Source organism: Oncorhynchus gorbuscha, linkage group LG21, assembly GCF_021184085.1.
Source record: "Oncorhynchus gorbuscha isolate QuinsamMale2020 ecotype Even-year linkage group LG21, OgorEven_v1.0, whole genome shotgun sequence".
Lineage (NCBI taxonomy): Eukaryota > Metazoa > Chordata > Actinopteri > Salmoniformes > Salmonidae > Oncorhynchus > Oncorhynchus gorbuscha.
In genome coordinates this window covers 2603482-2629170 of record NC_060193.1, presented here as the reverse complement: position 1 = coordinate 2629170, position 25689 = coordinate 2603482, and the positions used below count along the sequence as shown (strand labels likewise).

General features: G+C 42.6%; 2 protein-coding genes across 3 annotated transcripts in view; both read right to left on the bottom strand.

Annotated features, from left to right (window-relative positions):
* LOC124008836 (zinc finger protein 827-like) overlaps window positions 1-12022 on the bottom strand; it is a 55286-nt gene extending 43264 nt beyond the window's left edge. Inside the window, exon 1 of the mRNA XM_046320416.1 lies at window positions 11812-12022. Coding sequence (XP_046176372.1) covers window positions 11812-12022 — 211 coding nt within the window. The remainder of the gene's footprint in view (window positions 1-11811) is intronic.
* A 4419-nt stretch (window positions 12023-16441) lies between these two features.
* The window catches only part of slc10a7 (solute carrier family 10 member 7), a 27230-nt gene continuing 17982 nt past the window's right edge, over window positions 16442-25689 (bottom strand). The window contains exons 10-13 of one of the 2 annotated variants that reach the window (XM_046319719.1): window positions 24319-24392; window positions 17961-18106; window positions 17823-17863; window positions 16442-17289 (exon numbers count right to left, since the gene is read on the bottom strand). In XM_046319719.1, coding sequence (XP_046175675.1) covers window positions 17843-17863; window positions 17961-18106; window positions 24319-24392 — 241 coding nt within the window. In that variant the 3' untranslated portion in view covers window positions 16442-17289; window positions 17823-17842. The remainder of the gene's footprint in view (window positions 17290-17822; window positions 17864-17960; window positions 18107-24318; window positions 24393-25689) is intronic. The other variant, XM_046319718.1, reaches the window with a different exon arrangement.

The following is a 25689-nucleotide window of genomic DNA, read 5'->3' as shown; positions in this document are numbered from 1 at the left end:
AATGGCTTAAGGACAACAAAGTCAAGGTATTGTAGTGGCCATCACAAAGCCCTGACCTCAATCTTATAGAACATTTGTGGCAGAACTTAAAACGCGTGTGTGAGCAAGGAGGCCTACAAACCTGACTCAGTTACACCAGCTCTGTCAGGAGGAATGGACCAAAATTCACCCAACTGATTGTGGGAATTTTATTTGTGGAAGTCTACCCAAAACACGTTTGACCCAAGTTAAACAATTTAAAGGCAATGTTACCAAATACTAATTGAGTGTATGTAATCCTCAGACCCACTGGGAATGTGATGAAAGAAATAAAAGCGGAAATAAATCATTATCTCTATTATATTATTCTGACATTTCCCATTCTTAAAATAAAGTGGTGATCCTAACTGATCTAAGACAGGGATTTTTACGGATTAAATATCAGGAATAGTGAAAAACTGAGTTTAAATGTATTTGGCTAAGGTGTATGTAAACTTCCTACTTCAACTGTATATTCACGTGAGCAATTAACAAACCTTCCTTGGTATATTTACAGTATCTATATGTCCAGACATGAATCAGCAGTTGGAGTCTGACACAGAACACAGACCAAAACTTTAATGAATGCGCCTTTGTGAATAAATGTATTACACCAAACATAGAGGTAATAAACATCATGTCCTTCAATGTAGAGGTAATAAAAAATAATTTATATTATTATATATTATATTATATATTATAATTATATTATAATATTATATTTTGTTTTATATATATATTTTTTTTTTTGGCCAAAAGCTATGTTGAGGTAATAAAAAATAATTTATATTATTATATATTATATTATATATTATAATTATATTATAATATTATATTTTATTTATAATTTATTTTTATTTTTTTTTACGGCCAAAAGCTATGTTGAGGTAATAAAAAGGGGAAATATATTATAATATTTATATTATATATTATAATTATATTATAGCATATTATATTTTATTTATATATATATACAGTTTTTCCTCTGGCCAAAAGCTATGTTGAGGTAATACAAAAATAATTTATATTATTATATATTATATATTATATTATATATTATAATTATATTATAATATTATATTTTATTTATCATTTATATTTAATTTTTTACGTTTTTTAACTATTGGCCAGAAGCCGACTATTACACGGAATTACTGGAACTAAACACATTGAACAAGTCCTCAGACAACAGAGCGAAATCAGACGAGACACAAGAGAGGGTCTGCTGCTCTGTCTCCTCAGTGGTCATCAGCAAACGCTGAGCTAGTTTAGCGTCCGTCTCCAAACAAGGTGGTCCTCACCTTGCTCTTGCCAGTGCCCAGTCATTTTGGGATATCATTAGCTATAACAGAGGGATGCTATGTTAGCTAGCTGGCTATAACAGAGGGGTGCTATGTTAGCTAACTGGCTATGACAGAGGGATGCTATGTTAGCTAACTGGCTATAACAGAGGGATGCTATGTTAGCTAGCTGGCTATAACAGAGGGATGCTATGTTAGCTAGCTGGCTATAACAGAGGGATGCTATGTTAGCTAGCTGGCTATGACTATCCAACACAACACTGGAACTCTTTCAAGTCAAGGTAAGGCTTTTGATTTTACAAATCTATTGGCACCGGGGCCCACTGGTGTAACTGCTTACTGACTGTACACTGTAACGTTACTGAATGATTGTAGCTGGTTTACCAACGAGTTCTATTAGCTATGTTGACTATGACGTTACTTCAGCTAATATGGTGACAACGATGTAGGCTGTTTGTAGAGGTTTGGTTTGGCTTGGAAAGGTTTGTTTCACCTGGTCACATACAGCTGATGTGTTGTGCATTGAACTCCACATGCGAAGGGAAGAGGTGAGAGGAGGAGAAATGTGAGAAGGAATACAACGTGGCTGCTATGAAAGTTAACTGTGATCAGGGGTGTATTCATTCGGCCGATTCTGTTGAAAAACGTTTCATAAAACGGAAGCAAACAGAACAAAACAGGGATAAACATACCTGAATTTGTCCAATAGAAACTCTCGTTTCCAACTGTTGGACTAATGACTACACCCTAGATCAGCTAGATGCAGGCAAGCGTGTGCAATGCGATATTGAATGTCAAGGTCTGTCACCTCAAATTTATCTCTCGACCTGTGTGCCTACGTTGTAAACTTGAATTCATAGGCCAGGTTGTAGCAACCTCATGATGGGTATAGGGAACATTCTAGTATCATGTAGTAACATAAACCCATCACTGTTACATTGAACTGGGTGAATATGAATGACAGTAACCTAAACCTGTTACATTGAACTGGATGAATATGAATGACAGTAACCTAAACCTGTCACTGTTACATTGAACTGGGTGAATATGAATGGTCACTGTTACATTGAATGAATGACAGTAACCTAAACCTGTCACTGTTACATTGAACTGGGTGAATATGAATGACAGTAACCTAAACCTGTCACTGTTACATTGAACTGTTACATTGGGGAATATGTAAACCTGTCACTGTTCATGAACCAGTATGCTGTAATAGAAATAAGGCCATGCTCATAAATAAATAACCTCCCTCATCTTTGAACGGCACCGACCTCCACTGTCTTCCCTTTGCCTTCAACAGTACGGGCGGCAACAATGTCATCCTCCTTCTGACCAGACAGCATCAGATAGATGGCCAACACGTAGAGAGACAGAGGGGCGCTGTTTCGCTGACTCGGATCTCGTGTGGGATACATTCAGCCTCTTGTGAATCGAAGGAAAATAATGAAACGGCAGAAAAATATATAGAAAAAAATATATAGAAAAAATATATAGAAAATATATATAGAAAATATATATAGAAAATATATATAGAAAATATATATAGAAAATATATATAGAAAATATATATAGAAAATATATATAGAAAATATATATAGAAAATATATATAGAAAATATATATAGAAAATATATATAGAAAATATATAGAAAATATATATAGAAAATATATATAGAAAATATATATAGAAAATATATGGAAAAAAAAATATATAGAAAATATATATAGAAAATATATATAGAAAATATATGGAAAAAAATATATAGAAAATATATATAGAAAATATATAGAAAAAAATATATAGAAAAAATATATAGAAAATATATAGAAAAAAATATATAGAAAAAAATATTTTGGGGGGGGTCAATTTTGGGCTTCCCTTGGCAGCCATCAATACATGCCATTGGCTGCATTTAGATAAAAACATTTCAGATAAACCCTATGTTGTAATGGGGTACATTTCAGATATACCCCTATGTTGTAATGGGGTACATTTCAGATAAACCCCTATGTTGTAATGGGGTACATTTCAGATAAACTCCTATGTTGTAATGGGGTACATTTCAGATAAACCCCTATGTTGTAATGGGGTACATTTCAGATATACCCCTATGTTGTAATGGGGTACATTTCAGATATACCCCTATGTTGTAATGGGGTACATTTCAGATAAACCCCTATGTTGTAATGGGGTACATTTCAGATAAACCCTATGTTGTAATGGGGTACATTTCAGATAAACCCCTGTGTTGTAATGGGGTACATTTCAGATAAAACACTATGTTGTAATGGGGTACATTTCAGATAAAACACTATGTTGTAATGGGGTACATTTCAGATAAAACACTATGTTGTAATGGGGTACATTTCAGATAAAACACTATGTTGTAATGGGGTACATTTCAGATAAACACTATGTTGTAATGGGGTACATTTCAGATAAAACACTATGTTTTAATGGGGTACATTTCAGATAAACCCCTATGTTGTAATGGGGGTACATTTCAGATAAAACCCCTATGTTGTAATGGGGGTACATTTCAGATAAAACCCTATGTTGTAATGGGGTACATTTCAGATAAACCCCTGTGTTGTAATGGGGTACATTTCAGATAAACCCCTGTGTTGTAATGGGGTACATTTCAGATAAACCCCTGTGTTGTAATGGGGTACATTTCAGATAAACCCCTATGTTGTAATGGGGTACATTTCAGATAAAACACTATGTTGTAATGGGGTACATTTCAGATAAACCCCTATGTTGTAATGGGGTACATTTCAGATAAACCCCTGTGTTGTAATGGGGTACATTTCAGATAAACCCCTGTGTTGTAATGGGGTACGTTTCAGATAAACCCCTGTGTTGTAATGGGGTACATTTCAGATAAACCCCTATGTTGTAATGGGGTACATTTCAGATAAACCCCTATGTTGTAATGGGGTACATTTCAGATAAAACACTATGTTTTAATGGGGTACATTTCAGGTAAAAAAAAACTATGTTGTAATGGGGGTACATTTCAGATAAAACCCCTATGTTGTAATGGGGGTACATTTCAGATAAAACCCCTATGTTGTAATGGGGGTACATTTCAGATAAAACCCCTATGTTGTAATGGGGGTACATTTCAGATAAAACCCTATGTTGTAATGGGGGTACATTTCAGATTTTAAAAAACTATGTTGTAATGGGGTACATTTCAGATAAACCCCTATGTTGTAATGGGGTACATTTCAGATAAAGCCCTGTGTTGTAATGGGGTACATTTCAGATATACCCCTATGTTGTAATGGGGTACATTTCAGATAAACCCCTATGTTGTAATGAGGGTACATTTCAGATTAAAAACCCTATGTTGTAATGGGGTACATTTCAGATAAACCCCTATGTTGTAATGGGGGTACATTTCAGATAAAAACCCTATGTTGTAATGGGGTACATTTCAGATACACCCCTATGTTGTAATGGGGTACATTTCAGATTTTAAAAACCCTATGTTGTAATGGGGGTACATTTCAGATACACCCCTATGTTGTAATGGGGTACATTTCAGATTTTAAAAACCCTATGTTGTAATGGGGTACATTTCAGATTTTAAAAACCCTATGTTGTAATGGGGTACATTTCAGATTTTAAAAACCCTATGTTGTAATGGGGTACATTTCAGATAAACCCCTATGTTGTAATGGGGTACATTTCAGATAAAACACTATGTTGTAATGGGGTACATTTCAGATAAAAACCCTATGTTGTAATGGGGGTACATTTCAGATAAACCCCAATGTTGTAATGGGGTACATTTCAGATAAACCCCTATGTTGTAATGGGGTACATTTCAGATAAAACACTATGTTGTAATGGGGTACATTTCAGATAAAAAACCCTATGTTGTAATGGGGGTACATTTCAGATAAACCCCAATGTTGTAATGGGGTACATTTCAGATATACCCCTATGTTGTAATGGGGGTACATTTCAGATAAACCCCTATGTTGTAATGGGGTACATTTCAGATTAAAAACCCTATGTTGTAATGGGGTACATTTCAGATAAACCCCTATGTTGTAATGGGGGTACATTTCAGATAAAAACCCTATGTTGTAATGGGGTACATTTCAGATACACTCCTATGTTGTAATGGGGTACATTTCAGATAAACCCCAATGTTGTAATGGGGTACATTTCAGATACACCCCTATGTTGTAATGGGGTACATTTCAGATACACCCCTATGTTGTAATGGGGTACATTTCAGATACACCCCTATGTTGTAATGGGGTACATTTCAGATACACCCCTATGTTGTAATGGGGGTACATTTCAGATAAACCCATATGTTGTAATGGGGTACATTTCAGATACACCCCTATGGGGCGGCAGGGTAGCCTACTGGTTAGAGTGTTGGAGTAGTAACCGGAAGGTTGCAAGTTCAAACCCCGGAGCTGACAAGGTACAAGGTTGGGTTAACTGCCTTGTCGTTCTGCCCCTGAACAGGCAGTTAACCCACTGTTCCTAGGCCGTCATTGAAAATAAGAATTAGTTCTTAACTGACTTGCCTGGTTAAATAATGGTAAAATAAATATGTTATACGGCTACATGTAAGATTTTTGTACATTCAAACAGCAGTAGTACCAATCTATCTTGTATTATTAGGGATCTAGTGTGTGTGTGTGTGTGTGTGTGTGTGTGTGTGTGTGTGTGTGTGTGTGTGTGTGTGTGTGTGTGTGTGTGTGTGTGTGTGTGTGTGTGTGTGTGTGACCGATCGGCAATAACGCTGTCACGAACTGATCCGAGGGACACATTCTCTAACGTCGCTATTGACGTGCTAGAAGCATAGACCTATAATAACGATTAGAAAAGGGTCATGTTTTTGCTCTACTGTACAAAATGGTCACGATATAACTTGTCTTTCACTGTAACAATGAGGTCGTGTCAATCATCAAAAACATACTGTCTACAGTTCGTGACACCATTACTGGCCCAGACAGACATCTTATCAAGACCGGACGGACACACGGTAGCCTGCAGTAACCCACCGTAACCTCATTAGACAAAGTAGCCTACAATGTGTGAGGTTACGGTGTGTTTGTGTCCGGATAGATGTATGTCTGTCTGACTGGGTCGGTAATGATGTCACGAGCCAAACTCAACCTTTAGAACCGACTGACCCCGTTATTGATCCACCGGCCCCGCGGTCAAGGCTTGCGGTCACGGCTTGCGTACCCGCTCCAGCTCTCTCGGTTCACAACATGGCTGCCGCCCGCGAGCTGCCGAGGTGCAGTAGATCCAGACCTCTCAGGCTACGGTATTCCACCGCTCATCTCCCTCTCGTGCTACCGTATCCCTTCCCCGTTTCACCTCTCCGCCCCTGGTTACCGCTCCACTGAACAGAGCAGAAAGCAGTATTACCGAATGCACTTACGTGATTGTAGCCCTAAGCGCTGCGGTTGGTCTTGCTTTTTCCGAGGCATTTTCCTTCTTTTTTTTACATTCTTCTTCTCAGGTCTGTGGGGTGAAACGTGTATCCTTATCTTCGTTGGAACGAAAGGATACTCCGGGACTCCCGTGTAGAGTGTCCTCGTTGGTTAGTAGGGTAGATCCGGGGACTGTCGCGAGCACTGACCGGGGCAGTGGCCGTGCCTGCTGCTTCCCGCGGCTCTGCTCTCTCTCTCTCTGTGCAGTGTGTGTGTGTGTGTGAGTGTGTGTGTGTGTGTGTACAACCAATAATGGAGAAAGATCAAAGGGCAAGAGAGCAGCAGAGGAGACTCACACACACACAGATAGAGAGAGGAGAGACGGTGAGGAGAGAGGAGAGGAGAGAGAAGGTGAGAGAGGAGAGGGAAGGAGAGGAGAGAGGAGAGAAGGAGAGGAGAGGAGAGAGGAGAGGAGAGGAGAGAGGAGAGAGAAGGAGAGGAGAGAGAAGAGAGAAGGAGAGGAGAGAGGAGAGACGGTGAGGAGAGAGAAGGTGAGAGAGGAGAGGGAAGGAGAGAGACAGAAGGAGAGAGAAGGAGAGGAGAGAAGGTGAGAGAGGAGAGGGAAGGAGTGAGAGAGAAGGAGAGGAGAGAGAAGGTGAGAGAGGAGAGGGAAGGAGAGAGAGAAGGAGAATGAGAGGAGAGGAGAGGGAAGGTGAGAGAGGAGAGAGAAGGAGAGGAGACAGAAGGAGAGAGAGGAGAGGGAAGGAGAGAGACAGAAGGAGAGAAGGTGAGAGAGGAGAGGGAAGGAGAGAGACAGAAGGAGAGAAAGAAGGAGGAGAGAAGAGAGAGAAGGAGATGAGAGAGAAGGTGAGAGAGGAGAAGGAAGGAGAGAGAAGGAGAGGAGAGAAGGTGAGAGAGGAGAGGGAAGGAGAGAGACAGAAGGAGAGAGAAGGAGAGGAGAGAAGGTGAGAGAGGAGAGGGAAGGAGAGAGACAGAAGGAGAGAGAGGAGAGAGAAGGTGAGAGAGGAGAGAGACAGAAGGAGAGAGAGGAGAGAGAAGGTGAGAGAGGAGAGGGAAGGAGAGAGACAGAAGGAGAGAGAGAAGGAGAGGAGAGAGAAGGTGAGAGAGGAGATGGAAGGAGAGAGACAGAAGGAGAGGAGAGAGGTGAGAGAGGAGAGGGAAGAAGAGAGACAGAAGGAGCGGAGAGGGAAGGAGAGAGAGAAGGAAGACAGAAAGTGAATAATAATAATGGATTTTTATAGCACCTTTTTTTTTTAACCAAGTGCAGCAAAGTGCTTTATATAGTAGATATAGATAGATATAATATATATAGTAGATATAGATAGATATAATATATATATAGTAGATATAGATAGATATAATATATATATAGATAGATATAGATAGATATAATATATATAGATAGATATAGATAGATATAATATATATAGATAGATATATAGTAGATATAGATAGATATATAGTATATATAGATAGATATAATATATCTATAGTAGATATAGATAGATATATAGTATATATAGATAGATATAATATATCTAGTAGATATAGATAGATATAATATATATAGATAGATATAGATAGATATAGTAGATTTAGATAGATATAATAGATTTAGATAGATATAATATATATAGATAGATATAGTAGATTTAGATAGATATAGTAGATATAGATAGATATAATATATATAGATAGATATAGTAGATTTAGATAGATAGATAGATATAGTAGATTTAGATAGATATAGTAGATATAGATAGATATAATATATACCCGGTTACGAACCCGGGTCTCCGGAGTGAGAAACAGTCACTTAACCAACTGAGCCACGAATAGTTGGCAGAACCCAGAAGATGAGGCAGACACAGCAGTACTTAAGGCGGTGTATTTCATGAAGTAAAAAGTGAAGTTCTTCAGGAAAACATGTAACTCCACAACCTCAAAAGGAATTCCACAAGAACAAAGGTAATCCTCCAAGACAAAAAAGGTAAATCCACAAGGTGGAAGGTAAAGCACAAAAAGCCTCAAAAGATACTCAAAAACAAACAAACAAGAACAAAAAACAGAATTCCACAAGAGAGTCCACCGGGATCAACAAGAGTTCACAGAGTACTAGGGCTGGGTGCTAACATACAAACACAGAGCAAAGAACTGAGTAAAACAAAGGGTTTAAATACAATCAGGGGAAACGAGGCACAGGTGCAAATAATAATGGGGATCAAGGGAAAACAAAAGGTCAAAAGGCACAATGGGGGCATCTAGTGACCAAAAACCGGAACAACCCTGGCCAAAACCTGACATAGATATAATATATATAGTAGATATAGCTAGATAGATATAATATATATAGTAGATATAGATAGATATAATATATATAGTAAGGGGGAATCTCACCTCATCCTCCACCAATGTGTGGCACCCACCTGGGTGATGCATGGCAACCATTTTGTGAAGGCTCACCCTACATCAGCTATAGCATGGTGGAGAGGTCAGGGTTATGCCAATTAGGAGTGTGTGTGTGTCTCTTTATATAAATCGATGGTACGGCTACATTTTTGTACATTCAAACAGCAGTAGTACCAATCTATCTTGTATTATTAGAGCTCTTTAGCTCTAAAGTGTGTGTGTGTGTGTGTGTGTGTGTGTGTGTGTGTGTGTGTGTGTGTGTGTGTGTGTGTGTGTGTGTGTGTGTGTGTGTGTGTGTGTGTGTGTGTGTGTGTGTGTGAGAGAGAGAGAGTGAGAGAGAGACAGAGAGAGAGAGAGTGAGAGCTTGGTTGAGTGGGACTGGGGAACAGTCCTATAGCCAATGAATTAATGGTCAATGAATATACAATTTAGTGTTTGTGTATATTATTAGTCTTTTATCATATACAGTTGCTTGCGAAAGTATTCACCCCCCTTGGCATTTTTCCTATTTTGTTGCCTTACAACCTGGAATTAAAATATAATTTTTCAGGGAGTTTGTATCATTTGATTTACACAACATGCCACTTTAAAGATGCTAAATATTTTTTATTGTGAAACAAACAAGACATTAATACAAAAAAAATGAACTTGAGCATAACTATTCACCCCCCCAAAGTCAATACTTTGTAGAGACACCTTTTGCAGCAATTACAGCTGCAAGTCTCTTGGGGAATGACTCTATAAGCTTGGCACATCTAGCCACTGGGATTTTTGCCCATTCTTCAAGACAAAACTGCTCCAGCTCCTTCAAGTTGGATGGGTTCCGCTTGTGTACGGCAATCTTTAAGTCATACCACAGATTCTCAATTGATGTCTGAGCTTTGACTAGGCCATTCCAAGACATGTATATGTTTCCCCTTAAACCTCTCGAGTGTTGCTTTAGCAGTATTGCTTAGGGTCATTGTCTCAAATCTCTGAAGTCTCAAAACTCTGGAAGACTGAAACAGGTATCCCTCAAGAATTTCCTTGTATTTAGCCATTCCCTGTATTTATCCATCATTCCTTTAATTCTAACCAGTTGCCCAGCCCCTGCCAATGGAAAACATTCCCACAGCATGATGCTGCCGCCACCATGCTTCAGTGTGGGGATGGTGTTCTCGGGGTGATGAGAGGTGTTGGGTTTGCACCAGACATAGCATTTTCCTTGATGGACAAAAAGCTACATTTTAGTCTCATCTGTCCAGAGTACCTTCTTCCATATGTTTGGGGGGTCTCCCACGTGACTTTTGACGAATGCCAAATGTGTTTGCTTGTTTGTTTTTTTAAGCAATGGCTTTTTATCTGGCCACTCTTCCGTAAAGCCAGCTCTGTGGAGTGTACGGCTTAAAGTGGTCCTATGGACAGATACTCCAATCTCTGTTGTGGAGCTTTGCAGCTCCTTCAGGGTTATCTTTGGTCTCTTTGTTGCCTCTCTGATTAATTCCTTCCTTGCCTGGTCCGTGAGTTTTGGTGGGCGACTCTCTCTTGGCAGGTTTGTTGTGGTGCCATATTCTTTAAAAAAAAATTATAATGGATTTAATGGTGCTCTGTGGGATGTTCAAAGTTTCTGATATTTTTTACATTAACCCTGATCTGTACTTCTCAACAACCTTTCTTTTTTTTTCTTGGGGCAGCAGCGTCGCTTAGTGGTTAGAGCGTTGGACTAGTAACCGAAAGGTTGCAAGATCGAATCCCTGGGCTGACAAGGTACAAATCTGTCGTTCTGCCCCTGAACAAGGCAGTTAACCCACTGTTTCTAGGCCGTCATTGTAAATAAGAAATTGTTCTTAACTGACTTGCCTGGTTAAATAAAGGTAAAACATGTGTCCTTGCACTGCCCTGGGATCTCCTTGGATCCAATGGAAGACTGCCCCCTACTGGTCCTCCAACACCACTTCATAGCCTCTGAATACATATGCACGCACCAATTTTCCTTTTTTTTCTTTTTTAAAAATTTATGAAACAAGTTATTTTTTTCATTTCACTTCACCAATTTGGACTATTTTGTGTATGTCCATTACATCAAATCCAAATAAGAATCTATTTTAATTTCAGGTGGTAATGCTACAAAATAGGAACATCAAAATATGCCAAGGGAGGTGAATACTTTTGCAAGGCACTGTATAATAGTCCATTAGGCTACATTATATTTGCCTTCGGGTGACGTTTAATTGCTCATAATTTCAGCAGCTGGAGCCTAAAGAGTCTCTGTGTCATGACTTGTCCCTATCTCCACCCTCCACCAGGTGTCTCCACCCCCCACCAGGTGTCTCCACTCCCCACCAGGTGACTCCACACCCCACCAGGTGTCTCCACCCCCCACCAGGTGTCTCCACCCCCCACCAGGTGTCTCCACCCCCCACCAGGTGACTCCACCCCCAGCAGGTGTCTCCACCCCCCACCAGGTGTCTCCCATTTGTCCCCATTGTCTCCTGTGTATTCTCTTCGTCTGTTGCCGGCTCATCTTGTCACGTCCATCGTGTTTTCCCGTTTTCTAGTCCTCCTGGTTCTGACCGTTCTGCCCTGCCCTTGCATGCCATTCTGTACCTTACTGACACTTACATACTGGATTACTGTCCTCTGCCTGTCGTTTGCCTGGCCCTGACCTGTCCTCTGCCTGGCCTTGACCTGTCGTTTGCCTGGCCTTGACCTGTCCTCTGCTTGACCTGGCCTTGACCTGTCCTCTGCCTGGCCTTGACCTGTCCCCTGCCCGGCCTTGACCTGTCCTCTGCCTGGCCTTGACCTGTCCTCTGCCTGGCCTTGACCTGTCCTCTGCCTGGCCTTGACCTGTCTCTGCCCAGCCTTGACCTGTCCCATGCCCAGCCTTGACCTGTCCTTTGCCCGGCCTTGACCTGTCCCATGCCCGGCCTTGACCTGTCCTTTGCCTGTCCTTGACCTGTCCTCTGCCTGGCCTTGACCTGTCCTCTGCCTGTTTGGAACCACTGTTGTGGAACTTGTACAAAGTAAATCTTAAATTAATCATTGTTTTATTAACAGCACTCTGGAGAGGTTCCAACAAACTTGATGCGCCATATAGTGCCTGTCTGTCAGGAGCTCTTCTGGAGCAGTCCCGTTAGTTCTCTTATTTACAAAAATGAGAGGGGTGTACTCACTTTTGTGATATACTGTATGTCTGTATATCCAAACAATCTCAGTTTACATTGGCACCTTACGTGCAGTAATGTTTTGATTCCAAATCATCCGGTGATTTTGCAGAAATACTCATAATAAACATTGATAAAAGATACAAGTGTTATTCACAGAATTAAAGATAGACTTCTCCTTAATGCAACCGCTGTGTCAGATTTTTTAAAAAACTTTATGGAAAAAGCATAATCTGAGAACGGCTCTCAGAGCCCAAAACACTCAGAGAAATATCCGCCATTTTGGAGGCAACAGAAGTTGGAAACAACACCAGAAATATTCACTTACCTTTGATGATCTTCGTCAGAAGGCACTCCCAGGAATCCCAGTTCGAGAATAAATGACTGATTTGTTCCATAAGGTCCATCATTTATGTCCAAATAGCCACTTGTTGTTAGCGTGTTCAGCCCACTAATTCATCTTCATGAGTCGCGAGCACTTCGTCCAGACAAAAACTCAAAAAGTTCCGTTACAAGTCAAACGATGAATGGAATCAATCTTTAGGATGTTTTTAACATAAATCATCAATAATGTTCCAACCGGAGAATTCTTTTGTCTTCAGAAAAAGCACTGGAACGAGAGGTAACTCTGTCGGGAGCGCGCGTCATGAGACCAAGGCTCTCTGCCAGACAACTGACTCAAACAGGTCTCATAAGCCCCTCCTTTATAGTAGAATCCTCAAACCAGTTTCTAAAGACGGTTGACATCTAGTGGAAGCCGTAGGAAGTGCAACTTTATCCATAACCCACTGTGTATTCGGTAGGCCAAGCTTTGAAAAACAACAAACCTCAGATGTCGCACTTCCTGGTTGGATTTTTCTCAGGTTTTCGCCTGCCATATGTGTTCTGTTATACTCACAGACATCATTCAAACAGTTTTAGAAACTTCAGAGTGTTTTCTATCCAATACTAATAATAATATGTATATATTAGCATCTGGGACAGAGTTGGAGGCAGTTACCTCTGGGCACACTATTCATCCAAAAGTGAAAATGCTGCCCCCTATCCCAAAAAGGTTTTAACCCTACCCAGAGAGAGACCTCCATAACCCTACCCAGAGAGAGACCCCTTAACCCACCCAGAGAGAGACCCCCTAACCCTACCCAGAGAAAGGCCCCCTAACCCTACCAGAGAGACCCCTTAACCCACCCAGAGAGAGACCCCCTAAGCCTACCCAGAGAGAGGCCCCCTAACCCTACCCAGAGAGAGACCCCTTAACCCACCCAGAGAGAGACTCCCTAACCCTACCCAGAGAGACCCACTAACCCTACCCAGAGAGAGACCCCCATAACCCTACCCAGAGAGACCCCCTAACCCTACCCAGAGAGAGACCCCCTAACCCTACCCAGAGAGAGACCCCCTAACCCTACCCAGAGAGAGACCCCCTAACCCTACCCAGAGAGAGACCCCCATAACCCTACCCAGAGAGAGACCCCCATAACCCTACCCAGAGAGAGACCCCTTAACCCTACCCAGAGAGAGACCCCTTAACCCTACCCAGAGAGAGACCCCTTAACCCTACCCAGAGAGAGACCCCTTAACCCTACCCAGAGAGAGACCCCCATAACCCTACCCAGAGAGACCCCCCTAACCCTACCCAGAGAGAGACCCCCCCTGTACATTATCATGTAAACTGTATATCCCTGTATATTATAATGTAAACTGTATATTATCATGTAAACTGTATATCCCTGTATATTATCATGTAAACTGTATATTATCATGTAAACTGTATATCCCTGTATATTATCATGTAAACTGTATATTATCATCTAAACTGTATATCTCTGTATATTATCATGTAAACTGTATATCCCTGTATATTATAATGTAAACTGTATATTATCATGTAAACTGTATATCCCTGTATATTATCATGTAAACTGTATATCCCTGTATATTATCATGTAAACTGTATATTATCATGTAAACTGTATATCCCTGTATATTATCATGTAAACTGTATATCCCTGTATATTATCATGTAAACTGTATATCCCTGTATATTATCATGTAAACTGTATATCCCTGTATATTATCATGTAAACTGTATATCCCTGTATATTATCATGTAAACTGTATATTATCATGTAAACTGTATATTATCATGTAAACTGTATATCCCTGTATATTATCATGTAAACTGTATATCCCTGTATATTATCATGTAAACTGTATATCCCTGTATATTATCATGTAAACTGTATATCCCTGTATATTGTCATGTAAACTGTATATTATCATGTAAACTGTATATTATCATGTAAACTGTATATTATCATGTAAACTGTATATTATCATGTAAACTGTATATTATCATGTAAACTGTATATCCCTGTATATTATCATGTAAACTGTATATCCCTGTATATTATCATGTAAACTGTATATTATAATAATAATTATCATGTAAACTGTATATTATCATGTAAACTGTATATTACTGTATAATATCATGTAAACTGTATATTATAATAATAATTATCATGTAAACTGTATATTATCATGTAAACTGTATATTATCATGTAAACTGTATATCCCTGTATATTATCATGTAAACTGTATATCCCTGTATATTATCATGTAAACTGTATATTATAATAATAATTATCATGTAAACTGTATATTATCATGTAGACTGTATATTATCATGTAAACTGTATATCCCTGTATATTATCATGTAAACTGTATATTACTGTATAATATCTAAACTCTGTCTATCTGTAAAATCTTTAACAAAAACAACTTGTAACTGTTACGGTGTTTGTTAGGCCATTACCATGATTGCCTAGTAGTAGACTAGAAAACAGACCCATTGAACTATATACTATACTAGAGATATACTATACAGAACACAGACCCATTGAACTATATACTATACTAGAGATATACTATACTGTACATAACACAGACCCATTGAACTATATACTATACTAGAGATATACTATACTGTACATACCACAGACCCAGTACTGTACAGAACACAAACAGTCCACAGTAAACTAGTACTGTACAGAACACAGACCCAGTACTGTACAGAACACAGACCCATTGAACTATATACTATACTAGAGATATACTATACTGTACAGACCACAGACCCAGTACTATACAGAACACAGACCCAGTACTGTACAGACCACAGACCCAGTACTGTACAGAACACAGACCCAGACCACAGACCCAGTACTGTACAGAACACAGACCCAGTACTGTACAGAACACAGACCCAGTACTGTACAGAACACAGAACACAGTACAGAACACAGTACTGTACAGACCCAGTACTGTACAGAACACAGACCCAGTACTGTACAGAACACAGACCCAGTACTGTACAGAACACAGACCCAGTACTGTACAGAACACAGACCCAGTACTGTACAGAACACAGACCCAGAACACAGTGTTTAAATCACAGTTTTTATTCATACTAGAGAAGAAACCTGTCCTTCTAACATCCGCCCAAACCGAAAGGTTAATCTTTTCAGTACTGAGAGTCTGCATCCTGTCTGGCCAATAAGGGGTAGAGTTTCATGTGGGAACACATTGCCATTGGTCCTTGTTGTCACACAGTGTTTTTTTGGTAACGGCATTAGAAAAATCTGAAATCAAAATAATAAATCATCATCAACATGTTAGTATGTCTTACTGACGTTATGCCAAGGCACCTAGTGTCCCAAATGGCCCCCTAGTCCCTACGGCGTGCACTACTTTAGACCAGAGCTCTATGGGCCCTGGTCAACAGTAGTGCACTAATATATATAGTGCACTACTTTAGACCAGAGCTCTATGGGCCCTGGTCAACAGTAGTGCACTAATATAAATATATATATAGTGCACTTATTTTGACCAGAGCTCTATGGGCCCTGGTCAACAGTAGTGCACTAATATAAATATATATAGGGATTAGGGTGCTATTTGGGAAACACTTCTGACATAGTTTAACATGTTCACTGTTCAGAAAGAAATATAGAAAGTAGAACAGAAACGACTCTGACCTGTAGAAGAGTCAATCTATAGTCAATCTATAGTCATATAGTCAATCTGCTGAACGCTATTGTACTATTGATTCATGATCAGAGACGTGTAGACCCCCCCCCCCCCACCCCCCACCGGAGTTTATTCAGTGTCTGAAATGGCACCCTATTCTCTATGTAGTGTGCTACCGATGGCCGGGCCTTGGTCAAATGTAGTGCACTTTAACAGTAAATAGGATGGCAATTCAGACACTTCACGTTATCCTCCCCTAGAATACAGACAGGGAGACATCACCAGGTGTCTGTCCTTCAACTATGGTAATAATGTTTTAAAAATATATATATATATATAACCCCTCCCCCCCGGCAAAAGTCTAAACAAGCATTAGAAATTATCAGTAAACTAGTCATTGTTCAAAACCATAATAAACTGATTGTCAGAAAAGAGTCTTGTAACATCAAAGATGATAATAACAAAGAGAATGTAACATCCAAGATGTTAATAACAAAGAGAATGTAACATCCCCAGAAAGATAGTTAGAAAGAGGACAAAGCCCCAGCCGGTCCATGGCAGGAGGCGGCGTCTCAGAATTCACTTCCTGATGACGATCAGTAGTACTTCTTGTCTCACAGGAAGTGGACACCGTCTTCATGGGGGATACAAAAATAGAGACTTCTATGTCCGTATAAAAGTAAACCATCGAATTAAAATCATACAAGTTTTGTCATGGTAACCATCACAACCGTTAAGCTCAGGACTACGTGTTCACGAGTCACGTGGTTGTGACGAGGCACTTGTGTTTCTGTATGTATCCTTCCACCAGAGGGATACATAAAGAGGAAGGAAGTAGTCCCTTCTGTCACAGTTTAAAGGATACTCCCCATGAGGGGGAGTGAATGAGTGTACACACTGGGGAGAGTCCACTTCAGATGGGCTGTAGGTCGGTCAACTTCACTCCCTGTGGACACACAATATTTACATTTAGCACAATATTTACATTTAGCATAATATTTACATTTAGCACAATATTTACATTTAGCACAATATTTACATTTAGCATAATATTTACATTTAGCACAATATTTACATTTAGCACAATATTTACATTTAGCACAATATTACATTTAGCACAATATTTACATTTAGCAAGTGTTGACTGACGTCGATGCAACACATTTAGCAAAATAGTGAAGATTATAAAAATTACCCAGACACCATCAACACAGTTCACAACCTTCCCCAGCCAAAACCCTCCACTCCAAACCAACAGTGATTTAATCCGTAACATCTTAATATACATATATATTTCACAAACAAGTTCGATTTGTCCCCTTCCAAAACCAACAGTGATTAAAACATTCTATATCACAATTAAGACCAATTAATTAATTGCCAATTAGCACCCCGTTTGTGACCAATTAAGTCCAGGTGAGTAGCTGGGTGTTAGTGGGTTAGACACACAGACCGGAGAGGAGGCGTTTCTCTACTCACACAGACCAGACAGGTAGGTATCAATGCAATAAAATACTAGGCTGTTCCAGGGTGGAGAGAACAGAGGGACCGAGTTAGATAATAGTTGGTGTGATAGATAAATAGATCTCTCTCTCTCTCTCTGTGTGTTTTGTCTACCTTTTGTCTGCTGTTCATCCAGCTCTTGATGGTGGGTACCAGTATTGAACCCAGTAGGATCTGAGCAGGGTGATAGATGAGGAGAGGGACGGAGATCAGAGAGAGATGCTCATACCCCTCAAAAACGATCTTTAACATGGGTATACCTGGAGAGAGGAAAGAGGGGAGAAGAGAGAGGGAGGGAAGAGGGTAGAAGAGAGGGAGGGAAGAAGAGAGGGAGGGAAGAGAGAGGGAGGGAAGAGAGAGGGAGGGAGGGAAGAGAGAGGGAGGGAGAGAGAGAGGGAGGGAGGGAGAGAGAGGAGGGAAGAGAGAGGGAGGGAGGGAAGAGAGAGGGAGGGAGGGGAGGGAGGGAAGAAGAGAGGGAGGGAGGGGAGAGAGAGGGAGGGAGGGGGAAGAGAGAGGGAGGGAGGGAGGGAAGAGAGAGGGAGGGAGGGAAGAGATAGGGGGGAGGGGAGAGAGAGGGAGGGAGGAGGGAGGGAAGAGAGAGGGAGGGAAGAGAGAGGGAGGGAGGGAGGGATGGAAGAGAGGGGAAGAGGTAAAGAAATAATTGATATTACCAGATGAGAAACAGAAGCTTAGCTTGATCCATTTCTGTATCATTTCCATGGTGTTACTGGATTTGATTAAATTCCCGATATTTGTTATTGACATAATAGGTGCATTGAGTCTTTGCAGGTTAGTGTTGGCCAACTAGCACATTTATGTTAGCAAGAGATCAGAGTTCCTGGTTGTATCCGTGTCCAGAAACCAGAATAAACATTTAGTTGTTGCTCTGATTTACACCCCCTCCCTTCTCTCATCAAGGGTTTTTACATAACAGTTTTAATTCTGATTTAGACTCCATTTTGTCTCCTGCTTCCTGATCCGCTTTAACAACATTTCCTTGAGCAGATAAACAAATCCCTTTTTTTTTTACAAACACAACTCACAGTGAAAGATATTTTCTAAACCTTGGGTTTTCTTCTGACCCCATTCAGAGGAGGATTTTTATTTATTTTTATAAATAACTTTTTTCTTTTTTAATTACAAAAAAAAAAAAAAATCGGGAAATCTTTCAGACATGAGAAACAGACGTACTCTATGGACTAAATCAAGATACCTTCTAAGCTTCCATCTCGGACTCCGCTGGTGGTCCTTCTAAAGAACTGTTGAACAGTAAAAATGCCCTAAAATGGGTACAAATTCCTCTTCTTCTTTAAGTCTGACACAGGCATCATAACTGAGAAGATAAGTGTTTAAAAAAAAAAAAAAAACATTTTATCATTTCTGCAGACTTTTTATTTGAGAGAAGAAAAAAACCCCAGTGGTTTAAATTGACCTTGGTCAGTCAATTCACTGCTCTTCCCTCCGCCAGCCTTGAGGGTTAACACATCAACTTCTAGTGAATTGGTTTTCATTTCAGCAATTCACTATCTGTGATGTGCTAGATGCTTCGCTTAAGATTGATAATAATAATAATAATAATAATAATAATCATCCACTGGAGCTTCATCCATTTCTGCTGCCGCTCTCTGCCCCCCTGACGATTATATCTAGTACTGTCCCCAAGGTTTGGAAGGAGGCCCAGGTACTCCCCCGATTATATCGATTATATCTAGTACTATCCCCAAGGTTTGGAAGGAGGCCCAGGTACTCCCCCCTAACGATTATATCTAGTACTGTCCCCAAGGTTTGGAAGGAGGCCCAGGTACTCCCCCTAACGATTATATCTAGTACTATCCCCAAGGTTTGGAAGGAGGCCCAGGTACTCCCCCTAACGATTATATCTAGTACTATCCCCAAGGTTTGGAAGGAGGCCCAGGTACTCCCCCTAACGATTATATCTAGTACTGTCCCCAAGGTTTGGAAGGAGGCCCAGGTACTCCCCCTAACGATTATATCTAGTACTGTCCCCAAGGTTTGGAAGGAGGCCCAGGTACTCCCCCTAACGATTATATCTAGTACTATCCCCAAGGTTTGGAAGGAGGCCCAGGTACTCCCCCCTAACGATTATATCTAGTACTATCCCCAAGGTTTGGAAGGAGGCCCAGGTACTACCCCCAAGGTTTAACTATGATTATATCTAGTACTGTCCCCAAGGTTTGGAAGGAGGCCCAGGTACTCCCCTAACGATTATATCTAGTACTGTCCCCAAGGTTTGGAAGGAGGCCCAGGTACTCCCCTAACGATTATATCTAGTACTGTCCCCAAGGTTTATATCCCCCTAACGATTATATCTAGTACTGTCCCCAAGGTTTGGAAGGAGGCCCAGGTACTCCCCCTGACTATGATTATATCTAGTACTATCCCCAAGGTTTGGAAGGAGGCCCCGGTACTCCCCCTAACGATTATATCTAGTACTGTCCCCAAGGTTTGGAAGGAGGCCCCGGTACTCCCCTAACGATTATATCTAGTACTGTCCCCAAGGTTTGGAAGGAGGCCCCGGTACTCCCCCTAACGATTATATCTAGTACTGTCCCCAAGGTTTGGAAGGAGGCCCAGGTACTCCCCCCTAACGATTATATCTAGTACTGTCCCCAAGGTTTGGAAGGAGGCCCAGGTACTCCCCTAACGATTATATCTAGTACTGTCCCCAAGGTTTGGAAGGAGGCCCAGGTACTCCCCCCTAACGATTATATCTAGTACTATCCCCAAGGTTTGGAAGGAGGCCCAGGTACTCCCCCTAACGATTATATCTAGTACTGTCCCCAAGGTTTGGAAGGAGGCCCAGGTACTCCCCCTAACGATTATATCTAGTACTGTCCCCAAGGTTTGGAAGGAGGCCCCGGTACTCCCCCTAACGATTATATCTAGTACTATCCCCAAGGTTTGGAAGGAGGCCCAGGTACTCCCCCTGACTATGATTATATCTAGTACTATCCCCAAGGTTTGGAAGGAGGCCCCGGTACTCCCCCTAACGATTATATCTAGTACTGTCCCCAAGGTTTGGAAGGAGGCCCAGGTACTCCCCCCTAACGATTATATCTAGTACTGTCCCCAAGGTTTGGAAGGAGGCCCAGGTACTCCCCCTAACGATTATATCTAGTACTGTCCCCAAGGTTTGGAAGGCCCAGGTACTCCCCTGACTAATGATTATATCTAGTACTATCCCCAAGGTTTGGAAGGAGGCCCAGGTACTCCCCCCTACTACTGATTATATCTAGTAGTACTGTCCCCAAGGTTTGGAAGGAGGCCCAGGTACTCCCCCTAACGATTATATCTAGTACTGTCCCCAAGGTTTATACTCTAACGATTATATCTAGTACTGTCCCCAAGGTTTGGAAGGAGGCCCAGGTACTCCCCCTAACGATTATATCTAGTACTGTCCCCAAGGTTTGGAAGGAGGCCCAGGTACTCCCCCTAACGATTATATCTAGTACTGTCCCCAAGGTTTGGAAGGAGGCCCAGGTACTCCCCCCTAACGATTATATCTAGTACTGTCCCCAAGGTTTGGAAGGAGGCCCAGGTACTCCCCCTAACGATTATATCTAGTACTGTCCCCAAGGTTTGGAAGGAGGCCCAGGTACTCCCCCTAACGATTATATCTAGTACTATCCCCAAGGTTTGGAAGGAGGCCCAGGTACTCCCCCTAACAATTATATGGAGTACTATCCCCAAGGTTTTGAAGGAGGCCCAGGTACTCCCCCTAACGATTATATCTAGTACTATCCCCAAGGTTTGGAAGGAGGCCCAGGTACTCCCCCTAATGATTATATCTAGTACTGTCCCCAAGGTTTGGAAGGAGGCCCAGGTACTCCCCCTGACTATGATTATATCTAGTACTATCCCCAAGGTTTGGAAGGAGGCCCCGGTACTCCCCCTAACGATTATATCTAGTACTGTCCCCAAGGTTTGGAAGGAGGCCCAGGTACTCCCCCTAACGATTATATCTAGTACTGTCCCCAAGGTTTGGAAGGAGGCCCAGGTACTCCCCTAACGATTATATCTAGTACTATCCCCAAGGTTTGGAAGGAGGCCCAGGTACTCCCCCTAACGATTATATCTAGTACTATCCCCAAGGTTTGGAAGGAGGCCCAGGTACTCCCCCTAACAATTATATGGAGTACTATCCCCAAGGTTTTGAAGGAGGCCCAGGTACTCCCCTAACGATTATATCTAGTACTATCCCCAAGGTTTGGAAGGAGGCCCAGGTACTCCCCCCTAACGATTATATCTAGTACTGTCCCCAAGGTTTGGAAGGAGGCCCAGGTACTCCCCCTAACGATTATATCTAGTACTGTCCCCAAGGTTTGGAAGGAGGCCCAGGTACTCCCCCTAACGATTATATCTAGTACTATCCCCAAGGTTTGGAAGGAGGCCCAGGTACTCCCCCTAACGATTATATCTAGTACTATCCCCAAGGTTTGGAAGGAGGCCCAGGTACTCCCCAAGGTTTGGAAGGAGGCCCGATTATATCTAGTACTATCCCCAAGGTTTGGAAGGAGGCCCAGGTACTCCCCCTAACGATTATATCTAGTACTATCCCCAAGGTTTGGAAGGAGGCCCAGGTACTCCCCCTGACCTGACGATTATATCTAGTACTATCCCCAAGGTTTGGAAGGAGGCCCAGGTACCCCTGACCTGACGATTATATCTAGTACCATCCCCAAGGTTTGGAAGGAGGCCCAGGTACTCCCCCTAACGATTATATCTAGTACTATCCCCAAGGTTTGGAAGGAGGCCCAGGTACTCCCCCTAACAATTATATCTAGTACTATCCCCAAGGTTTGGAAGGAGGCCCAGGTACTCCCCCTAACGATTATATCTAGTACTATCCCCAAGGTTTGGAAGGAGGCCCAGGTACTCCCCCTAACCTGACGATTATATCTAGTACTATCCCCAAGGTTTGGAAGGAGGCCCAGGTACTCCCCCTAACGATTATATCTAGTACTATCCCCAAGGTTTGGAAGGAGGTACTATCCCCAGGTACTCCCCTGACCTGACGATTATATCTAGTACTATCCCCAAGGTTTGGAAGGAGGCCCAGGTACTCCCCTAACGATTATATCTAGTACTATCCCCAAGGTTTGGAAGGAGGCCCAGGTACTCCCCTGACCTGACGATTATATCTAGTACTATCCCCAAGGTTTGGAAGGAGGCCCAGGTACTCCCCTAACGATTATATCTAGTACTGTCCCCAAGGTTTGGAAGGAGGCCCAGGTACTCCCCTAACGATTATATCTAGTACTATCCCTAAACAAATGGCGACATCATCTATGTGAACTCAGCTGCTACTTTACTTACAGGCAACAGTGTTTCGTACTCATCACTACATTCTCTGCCAGAAAGTTGATTGTCCCTCTGATTTCACGTAGATTGATAGCAATGCATGTTAAATATTTTAACAATAAGTCTGTACCTAACATCATTACTAAGCTTTAGACATACGAGTCACCACTTCTAGTAACAATTTTCAAAATGTTCTGAAATGTGATGTCCTGGTGCCTCTTGGGTAATTCAGGAAGCTGATTGAGGATCTTGTTACTGATGAATGTGATGTTCTGGTGCCTCTTGGGTAATTCAGGGAGCTGATTGAGGATCTTATTACTGATGAATGTGATGTCCTGGTGCCTCTTGGGTAATTCAGACAGCTGATTGAGGATCTTATTACTGATGAATGTGATGTCCTGGTGGCTCTTGGGTAATTCAGACAGCTGATTGAGGATCTTATTACTGATGAATGTGATGTCCTGGTGCCTCTTGGGTAATTCAGACAGCTGATTGAGGATCTTATTACTGAGGAATGTGATGTCCTGGTGCCTCTTGGGTAATTCAGACAGCTGATTGAGGATCTTATTACTGATGAATGTGATGTCCTGGTGCCTCTTGGGTAATTCAGACAGCTGATTGAGGATCTTATTACTGATGAATGTGATGTCCTGGTGCCTCTTGGGTAATTCAGGAGCTGATTGAGGATCTTATTACTGATGAATGTGATGTCCTGGTGCCTCTTGGGTAATTCAGGGAGCTGATTGAGGATCTTATTACTGATGAATGTGATGTCCTGGTGCCTCTTGGGTAATTCAGGGAGCTGATTGAGGATCTTATTACTGATGAATGTGATGTCCTGGTGCCTCTTGGGTAATTCAGACAGCTGATTGAGGATCTTATTACTGATGAATGTGATGTCCTGGTGCATCCTGGGTAATTAATTCAGACAGCTGATTGAGGATCTTATTACTGATGAATGTGATGTCCTGGTGCATCTTGGGTAATTCAGACAGCTGATTGAGGATCTTATTACTGATGAATGTGATTTATTTATCTTGGTGCATTTATTTTTTATTTTTTATTTCTGTAATTCAGGGCTCATCTGTAAAAAGAGACCTTGGTCTCAGTTTCCCTGAAAAAAAAAAAAATGTACAAAAAAAAAGCTTACCCAGGGTGAGAGATTTGTGTGTAGCACAGAACATGATAGCTACTGTGTCAGCTGGAGTAAAACCAGACCGTTTCCTAATGGACAGGAAGAGACCGGAGACGGGAGGGGGAGGGGGAGGGGAGGGGAGGGGGGAGGGGGGGGAAGAGGGGGAGGGGGGGGGGGGAGGGGGAGGGGAGGGAGGGGGAGGGAGACGGGAGGGGACGGGAGGGGGGGAAGGGGGGGGGAGGGGAGGGGAGGGGGGGAGGGGGAGGGGAGGGGGGAGGGGAGGGGAGGGGGGGGGGACAGGGGGAGGACGGAAGGGGAGGGGACGGAACGGAAAGGAGGGGGGGGAAGGGGGGAGGGGAGGGGGGGCGGAAGGGGAGGGGACGGGACGGAAAGGGGGGACGGGAGGGACGGAAGGGAGGGGAAGGGAGAGGGGGGACGGAAGGGGAGGGGACGGGAGGGGACGGGAAGGGGGGGGGGGGGGGGGAGGGGAGGGGAGGGGGGGGGGAGGGGGAGGGACGAGACGGGAGGGGACGGGAGGGGAAGGGGGGGGGAGGGGGGAGGGAGGGGGGACGAGGGGGAGGGGACGGAAGGGGAGGGGACGGAACGGAAAGGGAGGGGACGGGAGGGGACGGGAGGGGACGGGAGGGGAGGGGAGGGGGAAGGGGGGGGGGGGGGGGGGGGAGGGGAGGGGAGGGGAGGGGGAACGAGGACGGGAGGGGACGGAAGGGAGGGGGGAACGGAAAGGGAGGGGGGGGGAGGACGGGGGACGGGAGGGGGGACGGGAGGGGGGGGGACAGGGAGGGGGGATTACGGGAGGGACGGAAGGGGACGGGGCTCGGGAGGGGACGGGAGGGGACAGGAGGGGAGGGGGAGACAGGAGGGGAGGGATCGAGACAGGAGGGGAGGGGACGAGACAGGAGGGGAGGGGACGAGACAGGAGGGGAGGGGACGAGACAGGAGGGAGGGGTGAGACAGGAGGGGACGGAGATCAGAAACTGATTAACACACACCTAAAACATCACAGAGTGGTATATTGGAAAACATTTTACAGCATGAGATGAATAGAGCCCCATAATCCTAGAGTGACTGTACAGATGAATAGAGCCCCATAATCCTAGAGTGACTGTACAGATGAACAGAGCCCCATAATCCTAGAGTGACTGTACAGATGAATAGAGCCCCATAATCCTAGTGACTTTACAGATGAATAGAGCCCCATAATCCTAGTGACTTTACAGATGAACAGAGCCCCATAATCCTAGAGTGACTATACAGATGAAGAGCCCCATAATCCTAGAGTGACTGTACAGATGAACAGAGCCCCAAAATCCTAGAGTGACTGTACAGATGAATAGAGCCCCATAATCCTAGAGTGACTGTACAGAT